Here is a 13,831-nt window from a genome sequence, read left to right on the forward strand (position 1 = left end):
AAGCTACTTGAAGGCTTCTTTTTTCTCGTCCTCCCAGACGAGATCTTTTGTTTTCGGGAGTTTCAGGGCTTTGAAGAAAGGTAACCCCTTATCCGAGGCCCTGTAAATGAACCTCGAGAGGGCTGCCATTCTTCCGGTGAGCCGCTGAACGTCCCTCTTTGTTTTCGGCTCGGGAAGATCGAGCGCTGCCTGCACCTTAGCGGGATTGGCATCAATCCCTCTTTTGCTGACCATGAACCCAAGGAATTTCCCTGACTTCACGCCGAAGACACACTTCTTCGGATTCAGCTTCATCTGGTGCTTTCTTAGAGTGGCAAAAGTTTCTTCCAGGTCCTTAACATGGTCTTCATCTTTTTTGCTTTTGACGATTGAATCGTCAACGTAGACTTCCATGTTTCGACCCTTTTACTCGGCGAAAACTTGGTCCACCAGCCTTTGATATGTTGCCCCCGCATTTTTCAATCCGAAGGGCATCATTTTGTAATTTTACACCCAGGCGTTCGTGACGAATGCCGTCTTTTCTCGGTTGTCGGGGTGCATGAAGATCTGATGATACCCAGAAAATGTGTCCATGAAACTAAGCAAGGCATGGCCACTTGTCGAGCGACTAGCTGATCGATCCTCGGCAAGGGATAGAAATCCTTCGGACATGCCTTATTTAGGTCCGTGAAGTCAACGCACATTCTCCAGGTGCCATTTGCCTTCTGAATCATCACCACATTGGCCAGCCATTCTGGATACTGACAAGGTTCGATGAAGCCTGCATCCAGCAACTTTTTGACCTCGGCTGCGATGTCTCGGTTCTTATTTGCGGAGTAATTCTGCTTCTTTTGCTTAATTGGCCGACACGTTGGGTCGACGTTAAGCTTATGAGAGATGAGGTCTGGACTTATCCCGGGCATATCAGATGCCGAGAAAGCAAACACATCTCGGTTGTCCCGAAGGAGTTGGATGAGTTCAACACGGACTTTCGGATCAAGATCCAGCATGATTGTAACGCATTTTTTGGTGTCTCCATCGATCAACTCGACCGTTTTGGTCTACCGGTCCAGCTCCATTGCCGTGGGGCTGGACTCTTCGTTTTCTGGCCTGCTGTCTATGTCAGCAGGGGTTCCAGATTTTTTCTTCTTCGGCTAGATCTCTGAGTCTTTCGGCTCAGATGATGAGCTAGCCTTTTCTTTTCCTTGCCCTTTTTCTTTGGCCAGGTCTCCTAGAGCCGAAGCACTTAGGCCTTTCGGCTTCTTCGCGCTCGGCTGCCTATCTTTCTCCTCCTCATCCTCATCATCATCTTTTGTACGACTGGTGGATGGCTTGAGGTAGTTGCACCTTCGGGCCTCCTTTTGGCTGCCCTCGATCCTTTCGGGGTAGCCAGCATCTGAGACATAGATCATCAGCTGGTGGTATGTCGAGACTACCCCTTGGATCTCGTGAATAATGGGTCTCCCCATGATCACGTTGTACACAGAAGGTGCATCGATGACCAAGAATTCGGTCATGACGTTCCTGGCTGCCTCATCACAGCCGATGGTGACAGGAAGTGTTACCTTCCCGTCTGGATAAGTTGAAGCCCCATTAAATCTGGATACTGGGTAGGGTACCGGCGTGAGGTGCTTGGGCTTCAGCTTGATTTGGTTGTAGGCCTTTCGGAACAAAATGTTTGCTCCGCTGCCGCCATCAACAAGAACCTTGTTGACGTCGCGGTTGGCTACCGTGGCGATAATCACCAACGGATCCTCGTGAGGGTATGTCACCCCCCGACAGTCGGCGGATGTGAACGTCATGTTCGGCACCGGCGACTGGGGCGGCTGAATCCTAGCATTGTTCACCTGGTGGGTCAGAGCCCTAAGGTGACGTTTGTGCTCCCTCCGAGAACATATTCCTCTCGAGATAACGTTGATTGGAGGAAATTTTTCCTCCGCATTTTTGCTGTTCTTTCGGGGGAAGTCAAGTTCTTGCCGAGAGTCCTTTTCGGATTTCTCAGCCTCTTTTTTCTCACGGTGATCCGCGATGTATTTTTTCAAATATCCCTTCCGGACCATATCCTCGATTTGTTCCTTCAGCTGGATACATTCCTCAGTGTTGTGTCCCGATGATTCGTGGAACTCACACCACTGATTTTTTATTTTTGCGCTGATACAACTCTGGGAGCGGTCTCGGCTTCCTGTAACTCTGCTCTTCCTTCGTCACGCTGTAAATTTTAGCTCGCGGAAGGGCCAGCGGAGTGTAGGATTCGTATCTCCCCGTGAAGGGAGCAGATTTTTCCTTCTTCGGCTCGTTGGCCGAAGATTGTTCGGAGGCTTTCGCCTTACCCTTCGCCTTCTTGGCTTGGCTTTTGGACGATTGTTTTTGCTTCCCACCCCCGGATTGGGGTTGGGATTTTGTTTTGTTACACTCCTCAGCTCGGATAAATTTATCCGAAGGGTTCAGAGCCTCCTCTAGGGTCTGCGGGGTATGCATGACCATGAAGTCAAGGAATTTTCCAGGCTGAAGGCCATTCTGCATTGCAAAGACAGCCAACCCTTGGTCCAGCTGAGAAACGCTGGATGACTCGTTGCTGAAACGAGTCAGGTAATCCCGGAGACTCTCGGTCTCCCCTTGCTGCAGGCCCATGAGCTCTACAGTGGTCTTCTCTCGGCGGTTTGCCGTGGAGAATTTGCTCTTAAACTTGGTGGACAGGTCCTCCAACCCCGTTATAGAGCCTTCCTTTACTCCCTTGGAGATCCACGCTTACGCGACCCCCTTGAGAGTGGTGGGAAAATACTTGCACCTGGTCGCTTCGGACCTGGGGCAAAGATGCATGTGCCCCTCGTAAGAAGCAATATGGTCCTTCGGATCCTAAGTTCCATCGTATGTAATGTGCGATGGGATTTTAACCGTTGGCACATGCTCTTCCAGAATCCATTGCTCGAATGGAGAACTAGTAGGAAGCATCACGGCCTTACCCTTATTCCTGGCCGAAGGGACCGCGCTCTGCCCTCTTAGAGAGGTAAGAGTGGTTTTCGTCCCTGGCTGGGAAGTTCGGGCCTCGGCTACAGGGAACGAGAGGCGGCTGTGCACACTCAGTTCCCTGCCGCCGAGTCGATCAAGGCGCTTCGGCGAACGGTCTCTGGCCGCTCTCGGCGAGCAGTCTCTGGCTGAGAGGCAGAGCTGCTGCTTTTGTGAGTTTCTGGCCGAGAAGTAGAGGATCCTTTGAAAAAATGAGGGTTCTTTTTTCTCTCTTTTTCAGTCCTCTAGGTGTCCTCTTCCCATTCTTCCAGCTCCTTGAAGGAGGGAGGTTTCTCCCCATCCTGGCCGAGCTTCCTCCGCTGATGCCTTGTATGCGGAGGAGTTCGGTCACGAGGAGGAGGCATGTTCTGAGCCCTCATCGCCTCCATGAGCACCGCCAGCGCTCTCGCCACCTCTTCCGAGCTAGGTCCCGTTAAAGGGGTCCTCGGCTGAGTGTGAGAGTGAGAGTGGATACTCAAGGGTCCGCTTTGAGGCACTGATTGAGTCCTACGATTGGACTGACTCTTGTTAGACCGAGGAGGACTCGGTCTATGATGAGATTGGTGAATTACGGGAGAAAGGGAATCCTCCCGGTATGCTTCTCCCGAACTGGCACCCTTAGAAGAGTTCCGGTCCGGTGAAGGTGATGGTGTAGGAGTTTTAGGCCTTTCACCCGCTCCTTGACTTACTCGCTTGTTCTTGCGATTCTTAGCCATTGCTACTAAGATTTTTGCAAGATGATTTTGATTGGCTTAAAGATATTTTGAAAGTCTTCCCCACAGACGGCGCCAAATTGTTTCGGGTGAAAACAATGGGACCTTGCCGAAGGTCCAATAAAGTGGATGAAGACTAGTCCGGTCCAAAAGATGATGGGCCGAAGGTTTCTTGCACAGCAAGCACACGTAAAACTGGCTTTGGGGGTGGATCCAAGGAAGACTTCTCCGATGCCGAAGTCAAACAGTGTCTAGAGAGAGAAAGCTATGCAAGAGAATTAATGCTTGAGGCTTTAAATGTGAATGAATGATAAATGGTGCAATTGAAGGCTTTTATACCTTAGCTTGACAAGGAGGATGAATGGGCCAGACTTGTCATGGGCTGACCATGACAATTTGGGCCGCTTTGACTTTATGTTGACTTGGCTAAATGGAGGCTTGGGCCTTGACCTTGGAATATAGAATCATTTAGTGACCAGGCCCAATTTGCATAATTGGACCCAAACAGCTACTATAATCTTTGATTCAATATTTCATTTTTGTATTATTTCCGTCCCTAAATATAGTTCACACTTGACTTATTTGGGTCAAATTTTGAAAATTTTGACCATAAATTCCCGTTAATTTATAAGAGATTATATGCTCATTTGGGATCTTGTTGGATTCGTTAGGCTGTATATTTTATTAATATCAAGTTTTTATAATTTTTACGCGTATGAAAATAGAGGTATAGACGTTACAATTTTTAAGACACGTCTTAAAGATTATAAAAAGTCAAACGGGAACTATATTTAGGGGCGAAGGGAGTATTAAATTTGTACCCAAGACTAACTTTTAATTGGGAATTATATACACCTTCACCTTCAATACTTCTTCTCTGAAGTCCTGCCGCTCGCTTTCTTTTTCTCAAATTTCCTTACGCTCTCAATCATTGATGAAATAATTTCTTAGTGAAAATTACTCACGAAAATACGAAATCTCTCTCTAATTTTTGTGGAAATGGATATATAGTTATTATGATGTATATTACTCCGTATATTATAACTCATATATATTTTGAACTCTTCTTGGGTTAGATGAGGGAGTTGTAGAGAGTATTACATCGTTATAATTAAGCTAATAAAAATGTAGAATAAATTCACAAAAAAATTTATTTGTAATGTAATAAGAACATTTTCGCTAGAATTAGCCGTCCCATTATTTCATTCAAGTACAAAATAACTTTGTAAAGGGGTTACTCTTTGACTTGAAGGGGGACCAATCCTTAAAAAAAATTGCACTGTAATTAAAATATTCTCCAAAAAATCCAACATACAATTGTTACGTCTGAAACCCTGATACATGAACCCGAGCAACATGCCTATATTATAGTATTTTATATTCCCTACAAAAGAGTACCGAGTTTAGAATTTTTATTTCTAAATTTTATATTAATCTTATTATCCCAAGGTGATATGATATTAATATATATGCATGATGTGCAATCACGTAGCTGATGAAATAGATAAACTTGATTTATAATATTTTGTAAGAAATTAATTTTATTAGAATTGGAGCATCTAAAGACAATGCGCGTACTAGTTAAGAAAAATCTTTAGATTCATCTCAATATATTGTCTAAAGATTGTTATTATCATGGCATCTAACTATATCCAAGTACATGGTATAGAAATATAATCGACCAATTTCCCAACGCTTTATACTCCACCACGATTATGATTATATTGTAGTTGGCTTGATAGTACAATGATACAAGATTTTTTTTGAAAAATAAATCATAATATACAATTAAGCCATCCGATCCCTTATCTCCAATTCGCGAGATAAGATTTTATTTTTTCCATTTATTCGGGTTACTAACAAGGTAGTTATTTTCATATTCCATTATTGGATTAATATTTTAAACATAGATCAATTCTCTTATGAGCCAAGGCCTAACACACATAGTATAACATAATGTGTTTTTTTTCCCAAGCCAAGTTATATACATGAAACGATTGAAAGAGTTATAGAGTTATAGACATATACTTCATAATGAAAAAACATGAAACCTTCTAATTAAATGTGTGAAATTGGGTCTAACCATACTTGTCATGTGGGACACTCATCAATCGATGGGGATATTCAAATGTGTTGTTTAATTTGAAAGATCACGCTTCAACGAAACGACACTTGATCAATTTCTTATTAGGTCACATTCATGTTTATGTTACGTTAGCGCATTTGCAATACTGCAGTATATTGTTCGTTCTTGATTAATACTTGGATGACACTAATGTTGGTTGGCTTTTGTGGGTATACCCTATTAATAATTCTAACAAAACCTCACTTGTTTGCTACTAATTACAGGAATGAACAACATCCAAGATAAACCCCTTAACTATATTCACATGGAGTACCGAACGCCTATCATCAGATAACCGTTGCTTTTTCTTTGGTTTTTTTTTTTTAAAAATTGTATTTATACACAGAAAGGAAGTGGTTATCTTAGCTAGGCATTCTGTATTAGATTGAATATAGAACGCCTCCAATTTGCGTCTTGTATACTTTATAAGGCACCCTATTTGAAGAGCTCCTATAAGGCGACCTATATTGTCTATTTTATGCGTTCCGTATGATCTATTTTGTGGTAGTGTTGATATAAAAACCTAGTTATGAATGGCTCAAATTATTATTTTATGATTTCATGTATAATGTATGTGTATACTTGTATGTTTTTGCTATGAGGCTATGTTTACCGAGTTTAATCCATGCTCTATGCTCTTATCTGCATCTAGCTCATGGCATGTCTTAGTGTGACATTTCAACATGAGCGATACAAGTAACCCGTAGCATCCCCATGGCTTTGCGCACACCCCTACATAGCCGGGCATTCGCGGTCATTACTGTGTCAGTGTGTCACGGGCCTCACGGTTAACACTAATTTCTTCAACCTACAAAAAAAAAATGTAGCGTTATATATTAACGTTCAACATATTTCACTACACTCTCATCATAATCCTAATAATAAAAACCTTTTGGTTTATGATAGAATATAAAGTCATTATTCGACAAGCTTTTGGTTAATTAGAATAACACGAGTTAATAATTTTATGAAATCTATCATAAATAACTTCTATTCCCTTCGTCCTTTAATACAATGTCTCTTTTTCTTTATTATGGCATTGTATTAAGGGACGGAGGGAATATTTTAAACATTATTTTTAGAATTGCGGAGTTTATAATTAAATAATGAGTAAAGTACAGGTTACTATAGAGCAACTCCAATGGTTGCTTTTAGGTACTAGCTTGTAATTTTAATAATTTTCAAGCTAATAGCCAAACCATTGGAGGATAGTTTAATAATTAGCTTGGCCAAGCTAATGCAAATTAGCGTAGCTAAGCTAATTAGCTTAAAAATTAATTGTCTCTAATAAAATACTAATTATTTAAAAAATAAAGCTAAAAAATCTAAATGCTAATTAGCTTAACCATTGTGGCATAAATTAGCTAGAAGGAAGAATAGCTTTGCAATCCTATGTGGCATGGCAAGCTAATTTGGAGTTGCTTAGAAAAGGAAATAAAATACCCTAACATTAAGAGAGAAGGAGAGACAAAGAAAAAAAAAAGTGCTAACCTGTCTAAAGCAAGAGTTGCACACTAAATTAGAGGGAGTTTAAAACTGGTGAAGGTTTTAAAGGACAGTAATGAAACAAAGTACGTATTAATTAGACATTCTGCCGGAAATATCGCCGGCATATAATTAGCATATGCTCGTATAATTTATGGTTGGATCTTTTTGGGCATCTTTTTAGCATATACTTTAGTCTAACAGTCAACTACATTTGTTTTTTGAGTTTACTTGATTATCATTTACGATATTTACTAGTTAATAATGTTTTAATAATGAATGTTTCCACGATTTGGAACTGTCACTTACATGAGTACATGTAACTTACTTGTAAACTTTAACTGTCTTTTAATTATTTGTTTGAACTAATCTAGTATTCGTATGTGATAATCTTTTTTTTAAAAAATAAAATAAATGAAGTGTACCAAGTTTGTACATGGTAGTTGACTTTGTAAGACATGATTTAAACTACATTTGTCTAGCTGTTTGATTGAGAATCTGTATGAGGAGAATGGACAAAGAGGGAGAGTTGGTATGGGATTAGACGGAAACCTTTATCTGGTTTGGTCTCATGATCTGATCTAGTAAAATTAGAATAAAAAGCACGGAGAAATAAGTTTTTGAAATAAATAACCAAGCCTGATATGTTTGGTGGAGGTAAAGGGAAACTCACATTGTGACTTTGATGACACAAATTCGAGCCCCATCTTCTACATTTTGCTTGGGAGTAGAGGATTCCCTTACCCTCGGCCCCCTAATCTCAAACGTTGACTTGCATTACTGAACACTCATGAACTTAACTCGCAATATGAATATTTGCACCAAAAAATTTCACCCCAATCTAAACCAAAAAACAAGTTACACATCCCTCTATTTCCTAAAATTTCTCTCTTAGGTTTCAGTCCCCTCTCAATTGTTGTTGTGGGGGATCGAACATGGGTCTCCTTACCAAGTATAGTCTCAATCACCACTGCACCAACATCTAATTGGTAAATTTGTTCAAATATTAATTGAATCCCACTAGTTTGCATGCCAAGGATGAATTAATTCATGAGATTCCATACCCCCCCCCAAAAAAAAAAAAAAAAAAAAAAAAAAAAAGTGAAAGGTTGACAATTAGGTGTCTTTGGGTCAAGATACTTCAATGCCAATGTATTTATTTGCTCTTTTCTCTTTTCTCTCTTCTCTCTCCTCTCTTTAGGGTTTCAATTTTCTTGGTCGTTTAGGCCGGAAATAGTTTAATTTCTTCGGAAATTAGACTATTTTCGACCCTTTTCTTCAATTTAATTTGCTTTTTTGTTATTTGATTTGTTTTGCTTTGTTTTGTTCTCTCCTTTTGTGGGAGTCTGTCCCAATTTTTTTGGGGTTTTCCCAATTTTTTGGGATTTTGATTCTCATCTATGGATGAGAATTTTATTTTTAGGGTTTTAGTAATAATTGAGAAGGTGATTTGGATTCATATGGGTTTAGGGTTCGTCATCAACTCTATGATCAAAATATCAGCGCAGATTGCGAAGGTCTCTACTTGGAAAGATGCAAAGATATCGAAAATCACTACTCGCGTCAAGTTTGAAGCGGTGGAGTGTGAGCTATGCCAGATATGCAAAATAGTTATGAATTTGATTTTAAAAGTTATGTTATTTTCTCTAGATCTGTGGTTTACAAATCTTTATTATTGTTGTAGATGTCGTATGGCTATTTATTAATGATAATATTCTTCTTCTTGTCAAAAATACTTCAATGCCTATAAGTGTTTGCATTAATTTCAACGATCCTGGCCCATCTCAATTCGTTTAGCTTGGGCTTTCAATGGTACAATTTTTATTAATTCTTAACACCTACTCCCTAGTGTAGCTTCCACTACCTACACCCCCCCCTTATATGCTGCGTTTAACATAACCCAGGAACCCCACTAACCCCACAATAACCGCAGTAAAAAACTAACCGCCAATAACCGCCCCTACCCCACGTTATATATATATTAAAAAAAAAAGAAACCCAGCATTTTCTCTCTCTAAAACATTCCTCTCAAACATTCTTCCATTTTCTCTCATGAAATTCAAAAAATACGAAGCATTTACAGCAAAAAAATTGTTCAAAATTACTTGAAATTTAGTACAAATGTCTGAAATTCAAGGTGATAAAACAGAATCGGAACAAGATTTACCAAAAGAGTAAGTAATTTTGTTAATTTTGTTCATTTTTTTTTTGCAATTATAGTACGATTTTGGATATAAACCTAATTTTTGGTTCAATTTCTTGCGATTGAAGTGTAATTTCACAAAAGGAGACTTCAAATAAGATTATTAAAGTTGAAACTGCAAAATCGGAACAAGAGTAAGTAATGTTGTTAATTTTGTTCATTTATTTTTACAATTGTAGTACGATTTTAAATATGAAACCTAATTTATGTTCAATTTATTGCGATTGTAGTGTGAGTTTGCAGAAGAACATTTCAGAGAAGAACATTTTGCAGAAGAACACTTCAAAAGGGAGTAATTCGGAGAAAAATACTGAAGAAACGTATGAACCCTAATTTAGTTCAATTTCTTGCGATTTAATGTGTAAACAATAATTTTTGTTAAATTCCTTGCAATTATAGAGCGATTTTAACAATTAATTAAACAAAACAGAGATGATGATGAAATACCTCTTCAGTCAAGAGTAGATAAATTGAAAAAAAAAGCGCGAAAAAAGTCCAATTGTAGATCCTGAACTTTTAAAAGATATTGAAAAGTCAAGTGGTACAGATCTAAAAATGTCTCCAATGCCAAGGTATATAATCATTTACATAATATATTATGTTCATTTTGAATATATTGTTTGTATCTGATCATATGGTTTTATAATTGTTTAATATGTTATTTGGATTTGATTATTAATAATGTTATCATGATCTTAGTTATATAATCATATAATCGTATATGATCATATTTGATACTCATAATGTTCATTTATAGATATAGTTTGATTTATATTTGTTCTTTGAATATTCATTGGGGCTTAAATGCACATTTAATTGAAACTCCATGAACATATAGAAATATGATAATAATCATTTCAGTTGTATGCCTTCAAACTAATACGATGTAATTAATTTATATTGTAGTGATGTACCGTTTAGAGTGATACACTTGCTTCAATTCAGAGATGGAAAATCTGAACCATTAACTCTAAAGAAAGTTATTGAACAAAATGAATATGGTAGTAGTTATCAAAGATACACTCTAAACAAGTAAGTTTATATGTATTAAATAGTTGTTTTTATATGCAATAATTCTACATTGTGTTCATTTTAAATGAATATGGTAGTAGTTATCAAAGATACTTGTTCATTTTTTTTTCTACAAATTAGAACTAATAAATATATTCAATATTCAGTGACAAAAATGTGGAGCAAAAACAGGATACAATTCCATTTGAAAAGGACAAAGATAATGTTGATCAAAGGTATTAATTAAAAAATGTTCATTTTATTATAGATAAATGTCCATTTTGTGTACCATTTATGTGCTTTTTTATTAAAAGTATTACATAATATTGATTTCAGCAAGGTAAAAGGAGTTGAATCAGAGGGGAAAAGCAATACAGAGAAGATAAATACTGGTCCAAAGTAAGACATATTAAATGTTCATTTTATATAGACTTTATGTTCATTTTTTATAGACTAAATGTTCATTTTATAATTAATTAGTCAAGATTATATATTCATGTATGTTTTTAATAAATTATCAGAAAAACCAAAAATGATGATCAAAAGAAGCCAAAAATAACAACTTTAAAGGAGAAGATGCAACAAGTACATATAGACATAGAAGAAAACCCAAAGTATGTTCAAATTTGAATAACTAAATAAATTAAAATAAATAATGTTATATAAAAAAATTTCATAACACTATCTCACAATTACAGGAAGTACAATGAATCAACACTGAGAATCATGAAAAATCTCAAAAGAAGGGAAGAGTTGTACAAGAAATTTAACAAAGGTAAATGTTCACATATATTGAACATTTTGTTTAATGTTTATATATATCAGTTATAATAACCATATTCATTTTGCAGGTAAAGAAAAACAGAAGAAAAAAGATTCTGTAAAGAAGAATATTCCTGAAAAAGAAAAAAGCCCTGAAAAGAAAGAGCTGAAAGGTAAAAAGTTAAAATGTACATATTTATTTCATAAAATGTTCATTTTTGATATATATGATAAATTATTGTAATGTTCAACAAGATTAATCAATTTCAATTTTGACTGAAATAATTCTCTTAGAAGCACAAGAGGAAAAGAGGCAAGAAATAAACAAAAACACTGAAAAGAATACTGTGGAAAATGTTTTTCAAAAGTCAGATGAGCAAAAAGGTAAAAAATGTAAAATGTACATATTTATTAAATAAAATGTTCATTTTTATCTGCATAAATTTCAAATTTCCCTAATATAATTCTTATACTAGGAGAAGGAAATAAAGGGCCAGAAAATGAGAAAATGCCTATAGAGAAACCTGTGAAAGATTCTTCTCAAAAGACAACAGATTTGAAAGGTAAAATTTTAAAATGTACATATTTATTACATACAAAGTTCATTTTTGATCTGCATAATATATAATGTTCAAAAAAGTTAATTTATTTCAATGATAAAATATGTATAGCAGGGCAAAAGGAAGATATGCCAAAGGCAACCCAGAAAGAAACTAAAGGTAAAATGTTCATTTATATTGTAAATAATAAACATTTTACATTCTTTTCCATAAATGATCATTTAAAATTTATCATTTGATCATTTAACATGCAGCAGAAATGGCAGATGATTATTATGAAATTGAGGATGAGACTTATCTAATATCTGAGGATTTGGATAGTGCACGTGTAAATGATGATCAAGCTCCATCATCTCAAAAGAGTGAACAATCAAGCCAAAGGAAAACAAGATACAAAACAGTAGCAAGAAAAAACAAAAATAAAACCCCTATAGTGCCAAGTACAAGAGTTACAAGAAGCCAAGGTTAACATTATACTTTTGTATTTAATGTTAAATAGAAAATATTTATCTTTACTAACAAAAAGTTTAAAAACACAATAGATGTTTTGTTAGATGAATCTACTAATGAAGGCCAAAAGGAAGAAACTGCTGAACCTGCTGAAGTATCCACAAAAAAAGGTGTGCAAAGAAGAATTTCTCCAAGGAAATCTCCAGCACCTACTCCAATAAAACAAATGGCAGGTGCCCCTGCTGAATATGTTCAACCACCTATTAGAAAAATGGCAGGTGCTCCTGCTGAATATATTCAACCACCTATTAGAAAAATGGTTGGTGCTCCTGCTGAGAAAGTTGTGGAACAACAAGGAAAAAAGGGTAAATGTTTAATTGATTAAAAGTTTGTTATGTTTTAATTAATTTAATATTTGTATGTAATATATAAAACTTTAAAATTATATAGGAGGGAAAAAGAGACCTACAGGACAATTGCAGAAAACTTCTAAGGTTGCTGGCAAAAGAAAAGCAGGTATACAATGATTTGTGGTAAAAGTTCAATTTCAATGTATAGAATGATCATATATAAAAACTATATTGTTCATTTTGTCATTTGATTAAATTTCATTTAAATACATGGCTAATCATATATAATGACTTTTATATTCATGTCAATTTTCAGCTGCCAAAAAAAATGTTGGAAAAAGAAAAAAAAATCAAGAAGTGCCATATGATGAACCATCTCAAGATCCTTCTGACAGTGGTGATGACAGTGAAGAATCTGTCTATAAAGCTGAAAAAGAATCTGTTAGTGAGGAAGATGATGAATTGGAGGATGAGGAGGAGGAGGTTGAAATTAAGCCAAAGAAGAAAAAAGCAAAGAAGGAGGAGAAGGTGGTGAAGCCAAAGGCTGAAAAGAAGGTGCAAGAGTTGGTTGTGTATAAGTCAGAAGGTGAAGATAAGAAAAAAAAGAAAGCAAAAACTGAAATAATTGAGGCAGATGAAGTTGAAGAAATTGATGAAGAACAGTTTCAAGAAGAGAAAGCATCAACAAAAATAAAACCCCTATAGTGCCAAGTACAAGAGAAATTGATGAAGAACAGTTTCAAGAACAATCAACCTCTGCCCTCGCATTCAATGAATTTTGACAACTTGTTACCAACTTGACAAATTTCCTTAGTGTTTGTGACCTCCACACACTTGTAGCCACAACATTAGTTCTCAAAGTTGGTTCTTCAATACCATGACTACACATAGCAGCCTTTGTCCAGCGTTTCATTATGTACTCTTGTGGAATTTTACGAACACAATGCAAATGATATACTCGTAGAGAATGAGAGCAAAGCAAACCAGTTTCACTAAAGAACATGCAAGTGCAAAAGATTGCATGTGTTTCTTTATTAAAAACAACTTCATGTTTAACAATGTCCTTCCCAGGATGCCAAAGATGATACGAATATTCAGGAAAATGCAAACCAGAATCTCGATGATCATATGCAATACCTTTGATGAACTGCTCTTCAAAAAGCACATAAGCCTGAATAGTATATATA

At 36.6% G+C, this 13,831-nt stretch overlaps 1 protein-coding gene across 1 annotated transcript; it reads right to left on the reverse strand.

Moving 5' to 3' along the window:
• Positions 1-2,103: 2,103 nt before the first annotated feature.
• On the reverse strand, positions 2,104-2,610 carry LOC110689537. Its single transcript, XM_021866317.1, has one exon. The coding sequence runs from the start codon at positions 2,608-2,610 to the stop codon at positions 2,104-2,106; it is 507 nt and encodes a 168-aa protein (XP_021722009.1).
• Between the last annotated feature and the right edge of the window lie 11,221 nt (positions 2,611-13,831).

Source organism: Chenopodium quinoa, unplaced genomic scaffold (genome assembly GCF_001683475.1).
Source record: "Chenopodium quinoa cultivar QQ74 unplaced genomic scaffold, ASM168347v1, whole genome shotgun sequence".
NCBI classification, from domain to species: domain Eukaryota; kingdom Viridiplantae; phylum Streptophyta; class Magnoliopsida; order Caryophyllales; family Amaranthaceae; genus Chenopodium; species Chenopodium quinoa.